This window comes from Camelina sativa, chromosome 11 (assembly GCF_030686135.1).
Source record: "Camelina sativa cultivar CO46 ecotype springtype chromosome 11, ASM3068613v1".
In the NCBI taxonomy this organism is placed as follows: Eukaryota; Viridiplantae; Streptophyta; class Magnoliopsida; order Brassicales; family Brassicaceae; genus Camelina; species Camelina sativa.
Genome location: NC_141890.1, coordinates 41503925 through 41522971, shown reverse-complemented (window position 1 = coordinate 41522971; position 19047 = coordinate 41503925). Strand labels below are relative to the sequence as shown.

Sequence of the window (19047 nt, the reverse complement as noted above, 5' to 3'; positions counted from 1 at the left end):
TTTACCAAACTGATTTTGATCATAGGTCAAAAAGTGTAAGAAAGAGGAAAACACCTCTGATTTTTTCCTAAGAGGATATACCCAAAAAAAATGACAAATGATCAAGAAATGACATAATATTTGATCCCACTGATGCTGGAAACCGGTGAGGTCCATACATCGGAGTGTATTATTTGAAATGGTTCAGAAATAATTAAATCAGAGTTATCAAAAGGAAGGTGAATGTGTTTCCCAAGTTGACAAGCATGACAAAGAGAAGAATCTGGTTTTGAACATTTTATTGAACCAGTAGATATCAGAGAATTTAAAATAGAGTTCCCCGGGTGGCCAAGGCGACGGTGCCACACGGTGGAACTGACGGAAGTAGACAGAAAATCTTGAGGAGAGGTGAGAGGGGTGGACGAGTTGGTGATGGAGTAGAGGGAGCCCGAGCTGTCACATCGGAGAAGTGGTGTCCGTGTGCTCAAGTCCTTAACGAGAAAACCGAAGGGATCAAATTCAATGGAAACCCAATTATCTGTGGTAAACTGACGAATAGACACAAGATTTTTAATGATAGAGGGGCAAACAAGGACATTATTAAGGTGGAGAGGTCTGGTCTTAGAAGGAAGATAGTGATAGCCAATAGAAGTTGTGGGAAGAGAGGATCCGTTACCAACAGTTATAGAGGGAATGGTGCTCGAATTAAAAACAGAAAGTAAGGTACCTGGTTCCGACGGGATGTGTGCCGTGGCAACGGTATCCATATACCAATTGGAATCCTGCGGATTCTGCAGTGTCATGGTGCCAAAAGCTTGAGCAATGTTGGGTGGAATAACAGTTGGCATCGGAGGTCCTTGTGGCACGGCTGGAGGATAAGCTCCGAGGATGCTAGTATTGGGAGGCAGAGTAGTGGAAACATGATACGCCATGGGGGATGGACGCCACTGTTGTTGATTCCACTGTTGGTGTGGAGGGGGAGCAGGCCAGTACGATGGTGGTTGCGGCATCCATGAGTTGTGGTGAGGGTTGTGCCGACCACGACCACGATACCCGGTGTTGCGACCACGACCTCGCCCCCTGTTGTGGTGTCCACGGTTGGTTTGAGGAGGGAAGTGTTGCGGAGATGAGTTGCGATTGTTGGTCGCAGGGTATGACGAAGGCGTTGCAGGACTCGCGTCGGTGTAGAGCAGATGAGGTGTAGAGATACCAAGAGGTGCAGAGGTTACCTGTTTGGAGGGTTTGTTGAGATGCTCCTCCTCTAGAAGCAACATAGATCGTGCAGCAGCAAACGAAGGAAACGGTGACTTGTGTTTGATGACATTGTGAATATTGTCAAATTTCTCAGAAAGTTCATTAAGCATATGGATCACCAATGAACGCTCAGTGATAGGAGAATCGACATTAGCAAGCAGATCAGACATAGATTTGAGTTTTTGACAATAGTCATGAACAGAGAGATCACCAATCGTGAAGGGTCGCAGCTCGTTCTCAAGCTGAATTGCTCTGGCCTCCTTGTTGTCACGAAACAGGTTTTCAATAGTAATCCAAAGCTCACGAGCAGTTCAACGCGATTTCAGAACCGTATCAAGGAGGGAAGAGGAGATCGTTCCATAGATCCACATTTTGACAAGACCGTCACACTCTTTCCAAGCTGTGTCTTGAGGATTTGCAGGAGCCGAGGTTCCATCGAGATGACCAGCGACATTGTATAGCATCCAGAAGAAAGTGGTTCAAGATCAACAAGTTGATTTCTTAAAGAGTTCCAGCTTTGATCCAATCTTTCGATGGGGATGTATGTAAGATTCCCCGAATGAACAACTAATAATTCTTTTGTGGTCAGGTATTATAAGAACGAGCATGACTCAAACAAGAAAAACACAAATAATTAAAACCCACATATGGCCCCCGTCGGCTCAACTTTCTTATGTTCCTCTTCATAAGAATTCAAGTATTTTGGGTTATTATATATACTGTAATAACAATAATACCACCATAAAAACCATAAAAAATAAAGAGAGGCAAAATCCAACAAATTCACACTGGTATAACATAAATTAAACCATACTCTAAGAAAGGCAAAGAAACAAACTCAATTCACAACCCCAAAGTGAATCTTCCTCTAGACTTCGCTAACCTGAGCACTAGCCGCCTCCATCATACCATTGCGTATCTGGTCACTGATGTCCCTCACATGTCCTGGTCCGTGAGGAAGAAACACTGTTGTGTTCTTTGACGAATTTCCAAGGTCTCTTATAGTGTCAAAGTACTGTGTGATCATGATCAAGTCCATCACTTCTTTGGCTGATGTGCCTTCTACTTTGTCAGAGAAGTTCAATATGTTCTCCCTCAATCCGTCTGTGATTGCTTGCCTCTGTCTAGCCACTCCGACACCACCTAAGTATTTGGCTTCCGCTTCTGCTTCAGCTCTCTTCACTTGGAGAATCTTCTCTGCTTCTCCTTTGTAAACACTCGCGAGCTGGAGCCTTTGGGCTGCATTTAAGTATTTGAGAAACAAAATAAAACGCAAGTCAACAAACTGTAAATTAACATCACATGAAGTCTTGACAAAACATACTAATAGAGAGTCATATAATCATATAAAGTATAAATGTTTCTGCTTCAATGTGTAGCGGAAACATTTTCCCCGGAGAAGGTCTAAATTTTACCTGCATTGATTTCGTTCATTGCCTTGCGCACAGAAGGATCAGGAAGGATGTCAACCATTAGAATGTGCTCAATGCTGTATCCATAAGCACCCATCACCTGCAGAAAAAATTCCAATCATGACCATTACAGAACTCTTCACCAGTCCCAAAAGTAGGAATATTTGTTATTATTTTTCTAGTTTTCTCTATGCAATACACACATATCTATGATAACACTTTATAAGGCTCAAAATTCACCCACTAATTAGCTCAAATGCAGAATCACGACAAAACATCAAGAATCTCACACAACTGATACCTATATTACCATGAACAAAGAGTCTCAAACAGAACCAAATATACACTAAATCTTGTAACTAAAAGTCTAAAACATGTCTACCTGAATAGCACTTACTCAAGGCTCAGATTCATCCATTAGGCTCAGTATATTCAGGATCACGATAAAACATCAAGAATCTCACAAAATGATATCTTCTATCTTATTATGAACAAACAGTCTCTAAGCATACACAAATGAATGAGATAATTAAAGAAACAACGAGTTATACCTTCTCAAGCTCCTCAAGAACAGACTTGGCAACTTCACCCTTTTGTTCAAAAAGAGCATCTAGCGTCATCATTGGGACCAAAGCTCTAACCACTATGATTCAAAAAACAAACATACAAATCAAGAATCAAAAACAAAAAAAAAAACCAAATCTTTACAGAGAAGTAGAGAAAAAAAAAGTACCATCAAAGACATAAGCTTGGATCTGCTCTCTAGGGTTTTGAAGCTCATAAAACGCATCATCAGCACTAGCTTTCACTACACGGTACTGAATCGAACAAACCAGCTGCACAAACACATTATCCTACAACAACAAACCAAAAACACAAACCTAATTCAACATGAAATTTTTACAATAATAATACATAACAAACCAAAAATTCCCAAAGATCAAAACAAAAGTAAGTGATCACAATTCACAAAACCTTAGTTTTGGTTTCAATCTTGACATCAAGAGAGTTGATCCTAGTGGATAAAACTCCGGCGAGCCATTGACCAGCGAGAGGGTTAAAGAAATGACAACCTGGCTCAGCTATATGCTCGAATCGACCCCAACGTTCAACCACACCAACGCTCGCTTGATCAATACAACCACCGAGGATACAATACGTGTTCCCCATCTCTACGCGTCACTCTAAACAAAAAAAAAGCTTTTCAAGAAGAAGAAGAAGAAGAACAAATCTTGTTTATAAATCTGTGATCAAAGTCTTTTATTTAGATAACCGTACGATCAAGCGGTTTAGGAGAACTTGGACGGTTAGGATACGTCACCTATTTCTTCCTTTTTTAGATATTTTCGTATAATCCTTTTTTGACCAAGGAAAAAAGTATTTGTGTAATTTGATATTTTCTCTCCTAAAGCCAATTTTTTATGTTGTTGACAAAAAAAAAAAAAAAATTAAAATTATTTTATTTTTATATTTTATATAACGGATTCACAGATGTAAATTTTATTGGCTTTATAATTTTATATCCAGATCTAGATCCAATTTGTGACTTTATGAATTTGATATTGATTCATTCTCAATATCAAAAATAAAAATGTAATTAGAAGTTTATTATAACATTTAATCATAATAACACTGAAAATTAATCTGAATATTACAGGTTTTTAAATTTTAACTACCCATCAATTATAATATACATATACATATTATTAACTCTTTAAACTTTAAATATTAAGAATACTTAAACTTAAATGTATAAAATATTAAAATATGTCTAAATGTTACTAGTTGTAATATTTGATATTTATATATATATATATATATATATATATATATATATATATATATGCATCAAGATTTCTACAGTTTGGCAAATTGGATAGAGTACCATGTATACTTTTTTAATTACCAGTAGTCATCGTGGAAGTCTTTATCGAAGAGAATATCTCAACGACATGAATTAAAAAAAATCAATAAAAATAATAACTACCGTTAGATACTAAAATTTTAGGTTGGATTGATATAAAATTTGGGAATTTTTAATTTTTTTTTTTACTTTTGGCAATATTCCATTGATATATAGATAATAAGCTTCCTTATCGATCCAAAAATTGATTTCATATTTTATGCAGTATTTCATATTTTTTTATCATTATAATGCTACTATTTTTTAGTGTGTATGTTTTTCATGTATTTTAAAGTTTTTTAATATGTATTATTTTGTAAAATCACATGAAATTATAATTTTTTTGCATATTTATAAAGTATAATTTTTAAAACTTAACTTTTAAAACTTAAAGATGTTAAGTTTATCTTACAAAAGGAGAAATATCCAACAACAAAAAAAAGTCTATTTTTTGTTAATTAATTTTATAGTTTAATATGTCACTAACAATAATTTTGTTTTCCAATTAGAGGATTAGAGAAGACTTTTGGAGTAGCCTTTAGTGTATTAGCATGACCCACCACAATTGACAAAGTTATTATATAACTATGAGTCAAACCATCGATCAATATATATCAAAGTTATTATAAGTTCTGTCTATGAGTCAAACCATCGATCATTGATCAGTATATATCACTTATCAAATAATCATGTTAGAAATATTGCGGTGAATATGTAAGGTGATTTTAAGAACTTTTGCTGGACGAATTTAGCCCATTGGTTTCCGTTTTTTTTCCTCTGAACATATTCGTTGAGTTTTATTTATGGTGACAATACTGTAATTAGATTTTGAAATGTAATTAAAAAGATTTTGTTCCATAAATATGTGGAAGAAGGAGTTATAAGTTATTTAGGAGTTTATTACACGAAGTACCATAATTATCTTCAATCTACTGGTCTTTTTTGCAGTTAATGTAATTGTCTTCGACTTCTTCTAAGGCTGAAGAACTTAACAGAACAAATCATACCAACACATCGAACAGTTTTAAACGTCACTGGGAAAGGGAACAAGCACATTTTCTTAATCCTAAACAACAAGAAAAAGTGACTAACAAACCCTTTCTTGATTCCTAAGGTACATCACAAATTGGTTACAAGGAGAGTTCTCAAAGACAGCTACTACAGTTCCCGAGCTCATGAACAACAGCTTCCACGGATGGTCTTTCAATGGGAGATTCATGAGTGCATAGCCACGCGATTCTAGCTAGCTTTGTGGCTTCGTATTCAAAGAACCTTCCTTGAAGATTTGGATCGATGTAATCATTGAACCTACAAGCTTCAGTTCCAAGCTTAACAAGATGCCTAACCTTCTGTTTCCCAGAGATGATCTGAAACACAAGAACCCCGAAAGCGTAGACATCGGTTTTCTCGGTGAAACGTCCTGTTGTGATGTATTCTGGAGCGAGATAGCCCATTGCTGCACTGTCTTTGAGTGCAGAGAAGACAATGTCGTTTGTCAGAAGCGTGTGGAGACCTGAGTTTGAGAGCAGTGGATTGTATCGTTGGTCGATTAGAACCTTCTCCGCTGAGATGTTTTGATGAACTAATGCGGGTTTGCTTCCTTTGTATGAATGTAGATAAGAAATCCCTAAATACAAACATGAAACGCATAAACAAACAAACAAAATCAAGTGGAGGGAAGGAATCAAGAACACTAAGAAATTGGCTTACCTTTTGCGATGCCTTTGGCTATGGAGACTCTTGTGGACCAATCAAGAACATGTGTATCACCATCTTTGAGATCAAGATAGCTCAGTAGATTACCATTGGGAGCAAAATCATAGATGATAAAGCATTCTCCACGGCCTCTTGAACAGCAGAAACCTCTAAGTCTTGCCAAGTTTTCATGTTTCAGAGACGTCAACATGGTGAGCCCTTTCAAGAACTCAGGTTCTTCGGATTTGCAACTGGTTTTACTCAACCGTTTGATCGCCACAGCAGAGCCATCTCTCAAGATTCCTTTGTAAGTCGCTGAGAAGTTGCTTTTTCCAAGCAAATTCACTTCTGAGAAATACTGTGTAGCGGTTTCAACCTCTTCAAGATTGAATCTAAAGCTCTGGATAACTTCTTGAGCAAAGACACTGAGGTTCCTATTGTCTGAAAGTGGATCCCAACCATGGGTATATTCAAGACTAGCTAATGGAGAACCACTGTTCTTCCTAAAGCCTCCTCTTACGGAGTTGTTGGGCCTGGTGTCCGACATTTCATAAGAGGTTGAAAGCTTCTGTTTGCGTCTACGATAATGCGTGAACAAGAGGATGCTAACAGCAGACAAGGCAATGGTCGAGACAACCAAACCAATAAGGATTGCACCTTGGTGAGATTTTGGAGGAGCATTACAGTTTGTTCCATTACAAGGTAACCGGAGAGTAGCTGATTGCGGTATATCTCGGGATGGAACATCGGTCACAGTTGCACCGAATGGCTTGGCTCCAACATGAGCGGTGCCATTGCAAGAATTCAAAGAGGGGAACTCAGCTCCACATAACCCCAAGTTGTTATCAAAAGCAAAACCTTCATTAAGTCTCTTCAGTACTGTCAAATTGGTGCAAAGGAAACATAAACCACAATGAGAAACACTACACAAATAAAATAAGTCTTAACATATACATAACTAATGAGGGAATCAGTTGTCTTACCAGGAGGTACACTGCCAGTGAGAGAGTTGTTGCGGATGTCGAGAACTCGAAGCAGAGGAGGGTTAGCTAACTTGCCAGGTACAGAACCAAACAAGTGATTGTAGCTCAAATCTAGCCGCTCTAGAGCACTTAAATCCCCTATACTCGCGGGTATAGCTCCCGTGAGTTTGTTAGATTGAAGAGCAAGAACACTGAGCTTGCTCAGTGAACCAAGCTCCCTTGGAATGCTTCCTGTCAAATTGTTGTAACAGAGCTGCAAAACTACACAACAATAGAGAACAGATCAGCTTAGCAATACCAGAAACATAGTTTTGTCTTACTTTCTACATCCGTTAACTTAGAATTGAATTCTAGAATTTGGTCCTACTACTAATTCAAACTCAAATTTAAAGCTTTTTGGAGTAATTGAATCAATGATCTAATTGAACAATAATTAAATCAAGAGAAGTACAAGTATCTTCAATTCAAGGCCATGTTATGTTGGGACCAGTAAGCAAATAATGGTTCCAATTCAAAGTTCGTAGTATCTTTTAAAGTGAGCAATAAATTTATTGACTATTCTTCATTAGAGGAAAATTACAAAAAAAAAGAATCCTATCAAAAAGACATGAAAATGACGTTTTCGAAGACAGATCATAAAAAAGCATTAAAGTTCATCTACCATTTCAAAACTTATTCAATACTTATCAGAGATACTAGTGAAGTAAGTAACTAAAAAGTAAAAAAACCCTTAAACAAGGAGCTCGGATTTCTAGATTTCAGTACTTTGCACAAACCAAAGATCTAACATTGCTAAATAGTACTACAGGTTTTAATTTTAATCGATGATTATGATTAAAGTTAAATAAAAAAAACTAACCTTGCAAGCCTTGCATCTTCCCAAAGTTTGGAGGAATCTCACCGGAGAGGTTATTAACATTGAGATAAAGATCCGTAAGCTCCGACAAGTTACCAAGTTCTCTAGGGATATCTCCGACAAGAGCATTGTAATGCAAGAACAAACCAGTCAAATGTTTGAGCTTCGCAATGTTCGGAGAGATTTTACCAGACAAGCCTTTCCCTTGTAGAGAAATGTTAGAAACTTGTCCTTTCCAATCACAACCAACGCCTTCAAAGTCTTTACATAGATCTCCACGAATGCTCCATGAAGCTAAGTGTTTGTCTTCTGGGTCAAGCTCTGTTTTAACCTCCATCAATGTCTGTAACTCGTCGGTGGTGGGCTCTGCTCCGATTAGGCTACTGAAGTAAACGAAGAGAAGTGGGAGGAGTAGAAGATGAAGCAGCATTTGTGTCGCCGTCATTTTAATTTTTCTTTCTAGGGTTTGGGTTTTGAGCTCGAGTGTATGGTGAAGCTTGAAGAAGCTTAAAGGGAGATGAGAAAGAATTAAACTTTTTTTTTTTTTATCTCTTCTCTTTCATCGCTGGCTTTTTAAAGTTTCAGTTTTTCAAGGAGAGGAGAGAGATGATAAAGACACAGAGATGTCGCATGCTTTTGTTTCCATTCAGACAAAAGAGTTAAAAAAAGGAGTGTTTGTGTTCTTGTTTTTAAAGATCCAGAGATAGATTAAAGCTGATCGTCGGATCTTGTTGTTATTGATGTAAACCGTTGGATCTCTTTAGAATGTTTTTAGTTATGGTAAGTTAGTTTGTATGATATCTTTCTTTCGTTCGTCTTGATCCACTCTGACGGAGGCATGCATGTTCTATTTGTTTTCTTTTTTTTTGGTTTATGCATATATTTCAAATTCTATTTCTGTTTTTCTTTGGGACAAAATTCAAATTCTGTAATATTTAGTACACTCTTTAACTAAAACTTGTTTTCCATTTTTTTTTGGTAGCTAAACAAAAAAAATTTTGGTCAAAACAAAAAAGATATTTCTTCTATCACTAATCTAATACAATCAAGGCTAAAGTACTCATAAGTATTCTCATTCAAAAGTCATTCTGTTTAAGATAATTTATTAAACTTTTATTGAAAATATAATTGTAACTTAATTGTTGATGTAATTCGGATTATTAACGGTAGAAGAAACAATAGATGTGATCTGATTGAAAAATCTAATCACTGTATTTATTAATTACCAAAAACCTTTTTCTTGTCAGAGTTGTGATAAATTATAGAAAATAAATATATGGGTCTTAAATTTGGTTTCTGATTTTTTGGTCCCGATTTTCTTTTACTTTCAAATTTCAATCATAGTTCATTCATCCCTTAATAAAAAAAAAGTCCCTATTTTCGAATTATAAATTATTTTAAACACTAGTATAATTAAAGGAAAGATTTATAAATGCTCAAGGATCTGATTTTTTTATGTAAAAACTGTAATGTATTTGTTTTATGTTTTAGAAACTAATGCCATTAATAATCAAAATTAATGCTGAAAATTCACAAAAGTATCATTACTTTATTTCCTTTAATATTTTCGCAAATCATAAAAGTAGTAATAAACGATTAGACTAATTCGAATCATGTTCTCCAAATTGGGCTTTAAACAACATTGCGTGAAGCGAGAGTAATAAAATTGGGCTCTAGTAAAATGATAAAGGCCCAAAACACATTGTTTCTGCGTCAGAATTGTTATTGAGCACTAGGTAAGAATCCTTGTCATGCTATGCATGCATATTTGAAACTTAATTTTTAAAATTTATGTATAATCTGATTAATAGTAGATAATTTATACATACATTTATTTTTCAAATTTTATCATTGGATCTCCTTGATATACTCGTGTGATCGTTTTGGGTTTATAACTTGATGTTGTTTTGTTTTGAAAAAAAAATATGAATCTATATCAAAGTTTACTTATTTATTGAAGATATACAAATTTTTGGGTTGATGATTTCTTCGAATAAGATGTATTCAGAATATAAACAAGATTTTCATAGTAAAATGGACTAGTAATCTGTTTGCAAGAGGCAAGAGCTATATTATGTCGAAAAGATCTCCTGAAATATTTGTCTACTCACGTCACTCAAACTTCTCAAACCAGAGTGAAAAATAAAGGAAAGTCGAGAGAAAAATCGGGCGAGTGAATCCCACGCGCGGCGATTTTTCTCTTTCAAAAGCTTCCTTCTTCTGATCACAACCTCGTGCACCGACGCCGGATCCTCCATCAATTCTGGTGGCGGTGAGGACCCTCCAGTCCATGGTTCTTCATTCGTGACTTGTTGCATCATCCTGGCGAAGCTGTTGGACGAAATCAAGGGAGCGGTGGAGAGGAGAAGCATCCGCGAGACGCTGACGGTAAAGAACTCTACTGGAGGTGTTGCTACGCGGAGCGGAAGAGGGAGATTCACGGCGAAAAACGAGAGAAGAGGGTAGATAGATCTGGAGATCGGAGATTCTGGAGGTCTCACCGGATTGGTTATGACAGGGAAGTAATCTCCGATCTAGTGAAGCTAAGCTACCGTCGACGGTCCTCTTATCTACTCCCTGCTGCCTCTCTCTCTCTCACGACTGAGCATGGATCCTCCACGACAAATGACAGATTGGATCTCTTCCTCCTTCTCAAAACGGTTCTACGGTGGCGGGATGGCAAACGGATTTTGGATCACCATCTCCGTTCGGTTACCGTCGTCCAGGCTCGCCAGAGGTCCTGTTCCGATCGAATATCCGCAATTATGGATGGCGGCTGCAAAACGAGTTCTTCGTTTGTAGATTAGGGTTTCACGTAGTGCCGGTTTAATCCGGTTGTTGTAACCCGGTCGGTTTTGTTTTTCCAACGGTTTAGTCCGATTTGATGTAAACGAATTGGACACTTTGGGATTTCTGTATGGGCCTACTCCGAAAATAGTCCACCGAACATTATATTTTTATAATAGAATACCTTTTAACAAAAAAAAATATTTGTCTACTCGTGGTTTATAAATATAAATGGTACTACGTACATTATCTATTTTCAATTGGTTGGGCAAACAAAAATTAAATTGTTTGTGGTTTCATTCGTTTTCACCGAAGCTGTGTAAATAAATCACTCATGTGGGTCACGCCTCTGTCACCTTAAATTATTGATCCCAACATTTACGACATAAAAGTTCAAAATAAGCAAATACATAAAAATTAAATCTCGACTCTTGAGTGAAAAATATTGATAGCAAATACAAAAGGTCCAAACAGCAAAACTCACAATATATTTATTCACCGTATCTACACGATTTTTACATAGATATTTTTATGTGGGCATGAGTAGGTCCAGTGCCGGCCCACTCCTAAAGCAGGCAAAGCACCTGCTTTAGGCCACATGATATATTAAAACTTTTAGCAACACATGTTTGAGAGATTAGGCATGGATTCAAGCCTTCAACTCTGCTGGTTCATTTACATTTTTTTTTTCTTTTTCTTTTGTTTTTTATTTACAGGTTTTGGTTTTGGTTTTTTTTTTGTTGGAATAGTCTAAAATTTTTTAAAAATTATTTATTACTTTTTGGTTTTTAACATTAAAATCTACAAAAATTTGAATTCACTTGATTACAAGATATTATAATATTCAAACAAAACTAAAATTTTATACAAGAACATCAAAATTACTTTTTCTCCTTAATTTTTATTTTATTATAATAATACATTATTACCAACTATTTTTCATTAGCAATGATGTCTACTGAGTATTTGCTATAATAAAAGTTACAATATTTAAATTTTAGTTATTTCATTTTTTTCATGTTTTTAATTATATTTTAGCATTGTAGTAAAAAAATATTAATTTTATATAATAAAATAAAATTATTTTTCTATGCTTTAAGCCACCAAAATTTAAGACCCGGCTCTGAGTAGGTCTCTCTTGTCACACAATAGCTAAAATGATGTCATTTTGAAGATTGGTAAAAACGGATGAATATTAATTTTTCCAGACCTGAATACTAGTAATAGTCTAAATGTTGACATATGAACTATATAAATCTTTTGACAAACAAAGAAAAAAGAACTATATAAATCTCTGAAAAAAACATTGTACAAAAACCTAGTCCACGAATGTGAAAACGTGAAAAGAAAAATCTCATTGTCAAGAAAGTCAATTGGTAAATTGTACGTTACAAAATAGTTATAAAACACCAACTCTAATGTCTATACAAAATTTTTAATGCACACGACCAAACAAAAAAAAAAGTATCGATGATGGACCGGAGCGTATCCTTGACGCGCTGGAGTTAGGAAAAAAAAAGTCCCGCAAAATTCACGCGACGTCTGTCTCTTTCACACTACGATGACGTGTCAATAAGAAAACAAGGAGTCAACACTGTGCCAGGTCAGCGTATAAATCCACATATATGCCAGGTGTCGTCAGTAGTTGTCCTTCTGTGTCACCGTAACGTCAGTGTAAAGCCAAGTAAAAGTGAGACCCCCTCAGTGGACCAATTTTGAGCACAGAGCTTTCAATCTCAGCTGTACCATTCTTTTTTACTGCTTTGCTGACTATATTTATTCGGATTTTTATAGAGAAACTCTCCCATTTTACAAAGGAAATACTGATAATAATTTGTTTATTTACTTTTACTTGAATTTTTATACACAACTCCCCCCCCCCCCCATTTTACAAAATAAAATAAACAATAATTTTAAGTTTTTTTTCTTTTCTAGATTTAAAAATAAAAAGTAGAGTAAAAAGTGTTCACATCAATAAACATTGACAAGAGAGCCGCGCAATTCGCTCCGCGATTGAGACGGGGCCCATTCCTCCTTATCCTTCCCAGGTTTTGTTTTATTTTATTTTATTTTTTCTATTTTTCGCTCATATTTATTTTGGATAATATTTTACATAAAATTTTCAAAAGATAAAAGTCGATGTTTTTTTTGTTCGTAGATTTTAGTGGAATATGCTGAAGAGGACAAACGAACAGCTAATATCCGATTTTTAAAATGTCTTTTTGGGTTATCGGAATATATACTGTATGTTTTTTTCCTGTTTTGTGATGGTTTTTATAATGGTGAAACTAGTAGTAAAATATAAAAAACGAAATTCTAAATATTCTCATCGGAAACTTCATATGCGAATTACGGCACTTATGGGATACAGTGATCCACACCATCACCACCTCGTATATAGTAGCATCCGTGCTCATGTGTCCCTAATTTTTTAACTCTTCTTTTTTTTGTTCTTTTATGTAACTAACGTAGAAAATTCTGACGTTTATTTATTATAATTAAGCAAATTGGAATAATATATATGGTGTAGAAATCGTGGTTAGGTTTTCTAGCTAGCTTACTTGTTCCCAAATTTTCTCCTACCATAGTGCATTATTGAGATTTATAATATAATTGATCTCTGAACTTGTAGTCGTGGACATTTGGTATCTACGTAAAACCACAAGTCTAGATAGGTGCTTGCTTTTGTTGTTAGGGTTCAAGACTTTCAGGTTAACTATGATATTGAGTTAATGGATGGTATATCTTCTTGTATAGTATTGTGAAACATATAGGTGACTAAATCAATTTTATCTTTATTTATTTTCTTAATTTATCGTATATATTACAAGGTACTATATTGTTGATGGTAACTCTTAAAATAAAATTAGCTAAAACCAAAAAAAATGCTTCATAAATTTGGATCATAGCTGCCTACTTGTTTGGGTGACAGGATTTTCAATCTTGCATACTATTGCTGATAGCGATAACGAATTTTTTTTAAAAAAGCTATTAAAAAAAATAAAAAATAAACGGAATTAATTTATGTTTAAAAACAAAAATGTTTTCAAGCTAGCCATTTCATGCAACTACAAAAGCAAAAGTATTAGAAAGCAGCTTTGAGAGTGATATATGATCCACAACTAGGGAAAATTAACTATATATATTCAAGCTTAGGTATATTGTTTAACTCGGTTTCAACTAATTTAATTAAGGTCATTCTCTCAATGATCCGGTGTTGATTAGTCATTTATCTAGTAACATTAACCATGTTCCGAAGCCTGTCATTACTTAACGTCCGATCAACTTCATATCAGGACGACTGAAAACACTCCATGCGACATTCACATAAAAGTACTATCGTTGGTGATGACACGATACAATCGCCACGAGTAACAGAACTGCTATCATACCAAAGTTTGAGTTGAAAATTTTAAATATATCGCCTTATCTTCAAGCCTAATTTGATGTGTCATTGACTTCTTCAAAGAACATTGTCGCAGCGATATATATAGTATTATTTAGATGGAAAAGAATATAGAGTAATCTTGAAAACACAAAACATCTTTTTGGGTATTAAAAACAAAAAGCCAATTTAGTGATTAGTGGTTTTACACCATCTCCAATAGTTTTTTTTCTTTTATAATAGAGGATTTTTATAATAGAGGTGAGTTTTACTCCAATAATCTTCTATTCTCAGCTCTAAAATAGAGATTGTTATTTTTTTCTCTATTTATAGAGAATCTTTTGTAAAAGAAAAATAAGGTTCTTTTGTAAATAGAGGAAAAAAATAGCAATTTCTATTTTAAAAGTGAAAATAGAGGATAATTGACGTAAAAATCTCTTAAACTCACTTCTATTATAAAGTTTCTATATTATAGAGATCGGAGATGTTCTTGTTAGTTCACGACGATATTCCTATTCATTTACTATCCTCTCAAGTTGCCCAAAGACGACAAATAACAAATACACATATCAATTTTTTCTTTTTTAAACACTTACAAAGAGTGTTCTCTTCAAAACTCGTGGTGGTCCCTTTTTTATGTTATATTTTAATATATTAGTAATTCTGAAAAGTGAGGTCCATACCTCAGGAAAAAAAAAATGAGAAATAGTTGAGAGTGAAAATTTCATATTTACCCTTGCAAGAAAACGAATAAGATTTTCCCGCGCAATGGGGAAACCAAAAGAACAACAACGAGGGTTTGATAAATAACGTCAGATGAAAAAACAATCGGACGGCTATTAACGACGCCGCGTGTTATTACTACAGGTCCTACTTGTCCACCTCACTTTTTCCATCTCTCTCATCTGTCCTCCATTACCCCTTTTTTTTTTTTTTTTTTCCTACCCCATTTCTCTATGCACATTCTCTACTCCTTAAATTCTTACAACATTTTGTTTTCTATTATTTTCTCTACTTACACTTTTTTTATAATTTTAATCAAAAATTCCATTTTACCCATTAACAAATCAATTAGTTGAGAGTGATTTATAATTTAATGACGGAAAAAATAAAAGATAAATAAACGTAGGAATATTTTCAGTTTTGATATGGATATTGTAATGAATTAAAACAAAAACTATACAAACTCATACCACAAGAATATTGTGGCTACCAAAAGTAATCTTAGAAGTCCTAAACCTCCAACTAAAACAAACAAATTAAAAAGCTCTATTTTGGGATGAATGAGCCAAAAGCAAATTAGATTTTAATTTTATAACAAATGTAGAAATGAATTAAATAATGCTATATATACACCTCACTTGACACTCCATATCTCTACTCTTCAGACAAGTCGGTCCACCAGTTCAATTTTTCCTCTTTTAATTTTTCTTCATCTTCTCTCATTCATTCCAATTATTATTTACTTTTTTTTCACCCAATCCCTTTAAAAAAAAAAAAAAAAACATGCATTCAGTTCCGGTGATCCTCACCCTCACAGTACTTACGGTGCTCTTAACATCACCGGCGCAAGTTATCGGATACCGTCCATACCCACCTAAAACCAACGGCTCCGATCAAATCTTCGGCTCTTCTAAAAAATTCGAAGGCTCATCAAACCTCGTCCGCCTCCGTTACCACATGGGTCCTGTCCTAACCAACAACATCACCGTCCACCCAATCTGGTACGGCACGTGGCAAAAATCCCAGAAAAAAATCATCCGCGAGTTCATCAACTCTATCTCAGCCGTTGGATCCAAACACCCTTCTGTCTCCGGTTGGTGGAAAACCGTACAGCTTTACACTGACCAAACCGGATCTAACATTACCGGTACGGTTCGTCTCGGCGAGGAAAAAAACGACCGGTTTTATTCTCACGGCAAATCGTTAACCCGGTTATCGATTCAGTCCGTGATCAAATCAGCCGTCGGTTCTAGATATCGGCCGTTGCCGGTTAATCCCAAAAGCGGTTTGTATCTTCTCCTCACCGCCGATGATGTCTACGTCCAAGATTTTTGCGGCCAGGTCTGTGGATTCCACTACTTCACGTTCCCGTCGATCGTCGGATTCACGTTACCGTACGCTTGGGTTGGGAACTCGGCGAAGCTTTGTCCCGGAGTCTGTGCTTATCCGTTCGCCGTACCGGAGTATATACCGGGATTAAAACCGGTTAAATCGCCGAACGGTGATATCGGAGTAGATGGGATGATAAGTGTGATTGCTCACGAGATTGCTGAACTGGCGACGAACCCTTTGGTTAACGCTTGGTACGCAGGACCCGACCCGGTGGCTCCGGTCGAGATAGCGGATCTTTGTGAGGGTATTTATGGAACAGGAGGTGGTGGTTCGTACACAGGACAGATGTTGAACGATCATCGTGGTGCCACGTATAATGTAAATGGGATCCGACGGCGGTATTTGATCCAGTGGTTATGGAGCCACGTGGTTAGTTACTGTACCGGACCCAATGCGCTTGATTAGTAGCGAGAGTGAAGTGAAATGGTTTGGTTTGTGTTTAATTTGTATTTTGGGAAGGGTAATTTTGTCTTTTTGAATATGAGCTCGACGATGTGGGAAAAATATGATCAAGAATGGGATTTGTGTGTCGATGCATTATTAAAAAAATTAGTTAAATGATAGTGTTATTTAAGTTGCTTGATTATGTGAAAAAGAGTCGCATATGTTGCTTACCTTTCTTCTTTTTGTTGAAACAAATCCAGTCTTAATGCGAAATATATCTAAAGGCTTAAGTATGAGTTTATTTCAATTGGGTTGAATTTTGCACGAGTTATCTTAACAAAAGACAAAAGTTATCTTTTTAATTATTAATATAATTGGTTTTCGTTTCGTTAATCATTTCGAAAATTCAGACATTGCATAATGATTGCAAATTTGCAATTATAAACGTTGATTTTAATATTTTGGAAAAAAAAAGTTTTCAAAATGTTCATGATAACTAAACTTATTCCATATTTGAGGATTATGGCTGATCATCCCGGAAAATACTAATTGCAAATGTAATTAGATGAAGAGCACTGTCCGCAAAGACAATAATTAGTATTATTATTATTATTATTTTTTTTTTAAAGACAATAATTAATCTCATAAGTTTTTGTGTTTTTGTTTGTTCTAAAACTACAATCCTTGTGAGAACGCTTATGTTCATCATGCATAGCTCGAAATCCAAATGACATAGTTAGTTGTAAACCATAAACTTAAATTATGTATGTAAATGGGTTTAATGTCAAGATTATGTAAAACTGTTTGGAGCTAGCGCAGAAAGATGTATATATCAATGTCGCATATAGTTTATTGGGTCTATAGTTAAGTAAATATTTATGTGCGGTTTTGGAATTTATTGGGAGATATTTTCTCGAGGCATCATCAAGTTGGAAAAAAGTGTAAGAAAACGAAAACAGAAGACAAGAGGATAAATCATGATATGTAAGGAGATATTTTTTTGAGGAGTGTGAGTGTGAGAAGAAGGGTAGGTGAAAGATCCAAACCTAACATAATTGTCCTTTTAATGTTTGTTTTTTTTTGGATTTTTTTTTTCACCTTAGACAATCCTAACTTATTTACCCTGATTTGAGGCAATCTTATTGTTTACTTTTGTTTTTTACTTTTTTTTTCACAGAGGCAATCTTGTTTTAGAGGTGTCATTTTCATGATTCATCACATTGAAATGATACAAAGAAAAAAACTTACTACAGTTTACAGAGTAGAAGCACCACATAAACTTTTACCACAGTCAGACAAGTTGTCTGAAACACAATTACCATTCTCTCAGTCCAAAGTAAAAGAGAGCAAATTATTCACATGATTAAAGTGTCTTTAATGTATGAAAATGAAATTGGAGAAAAAGATAAAGAGAAAAAAAAAATGTAAAAGGAACTCGTCAAGCAGTTTTTTTCATCATAAGTGTTTTGTTAGTTTTGCTATAAGTATCTAACAATTTTGAGTACATGAAATCATGAATGCATACGTCTGTAATGTAGTCAGTATTTTGCTTATTGCATTCAACGCCGTTACTTTTATTTGAAAGATACATTGATGGTGGTCTTTGAACAGGGACGCTTGTCGCTCTACGTATCGTTACATTGAATTTACAAGTATTGATTAGTTGGTGTGTTACCTGAGCTTAAGGTTGATGCTTTTTTTTTTCTAATAAGAAGTCAAGTTAAAGAACAACAAAAAAAAGAAATGTTGCAATAGTTTACAGTCATAATGTTTTCTAAATCAAAACCAATATAGAAGAAAAAAATCAAAGCCTTGATACAAAAGGGTCAAAGGGAGTAGTAGTAGTAGTAGTGTAGTTGGATGCCAATTTAAGTGAAGAGAGAAGTCTACAACTACAAGTCCGCAAACTTAGACGAGAGACTTTGAAAAGAAGCTACGTATATAGTACTAGTTAATATTACAAATAAACAAAAAACAACAAAAGAAACTTTTTCTAGAAAAAGAAGTGAAGAGAATCAACATCATGCTAATCAAACATCAAAACAATGATAACAAATGAGCAAATCAATAGCACGATGTCTTGATAGTGGGAGCGAGGGACTTAGCGGCGCCTCCTATTAGGGCCCCAATACTTGACTTTCACCTCCAAATTTTGGTGATTCATCATTATTATGTTGTGTTTATATTAGTTATCCCCCCTAAAAGAACTTTTTACTTTTAGAGAGAACAAGAAGACTCGAACTTGTTCATTTTGGTCAAGTATTCTTTGGTTCCGGTCCATTTGTATAACAGAC

At 35.2% G+C, this 19047-nt stretch overlaps 3 protein-coding genes across 3 annotated transcripts; 1 reads left to right on the top strand and 2 right to left on the bottom strand.

Moving 5' to 3' along the window:
* Window positions 1-1864: 1864 nt before the first annotated feature.
* LOC104725666 (hypersensitive-induced response protein 4) lies at window positions 1865-3927 on the bottom strand. The gene is made up of 5 exons (XM_010444363.3): window positions 3621-3927; window positions 3379-3499; window positions 3197-3288; window positions 2649-2745; window positions 1865-2472 (listed from the first exon to the last, which is right to left on the bottom strand). Exons 1-5 carry the CDS (start codon window positions 3813-3815, stop codon window positions 2102-2104), a joined length of 876 nt encoding a protein of 291 aa, XP_010442665.1. The 5' UTR covers window positions 3816-3927; the 3' UTR covers window positions 1865-2101.
* Window positions 3928-5536: 1609 nt separating this feature from the next.
* Window positions 5537-8744, bottom strand: LOC104725665 (protein CLAVATA3 INSENSITIVE RECEPTOR KINASE 6). The gene is made up of 4 exons (XM_087476221.1): window positions 8086-8744; window positions 7227-7487; window positions 6259-7122; window positions 5537-6175 (listed from the first exon to the last, which is right to left on the bottom strand). The coding sequence occupies exons 1-4, from the start codon at window positions 8525-8527 to the stop codon at window positions 5694-5696; spliced, it is 2049 nt and encodes a 682-aa protein (XP_087332347.1). The 5' UTR covers window positions 8528-8744; the 3' UTR covers window positions 5537-5693.
* Window positions 8745-15218: 6474 nt separating this feature from the next.
* LOC104725664 (protein EXORDIUM-like 3) lies at window positions 15219-16964 on the top strand. Its single transcript, XM_010444359.3, has one exon. The coding sequence runs from the start codon at window positions 15761-15763 to the stop codon at window positions 16772-16774; it is 1014 nt and encodes a 337-aa protein (XP_010442661.1). The 5' UTR covers window positions 15219-15760; the 3' UTR covers window positions 16775-16964.
* Window positions 16965-19047: the final 2083 nt, after the last annotated feature.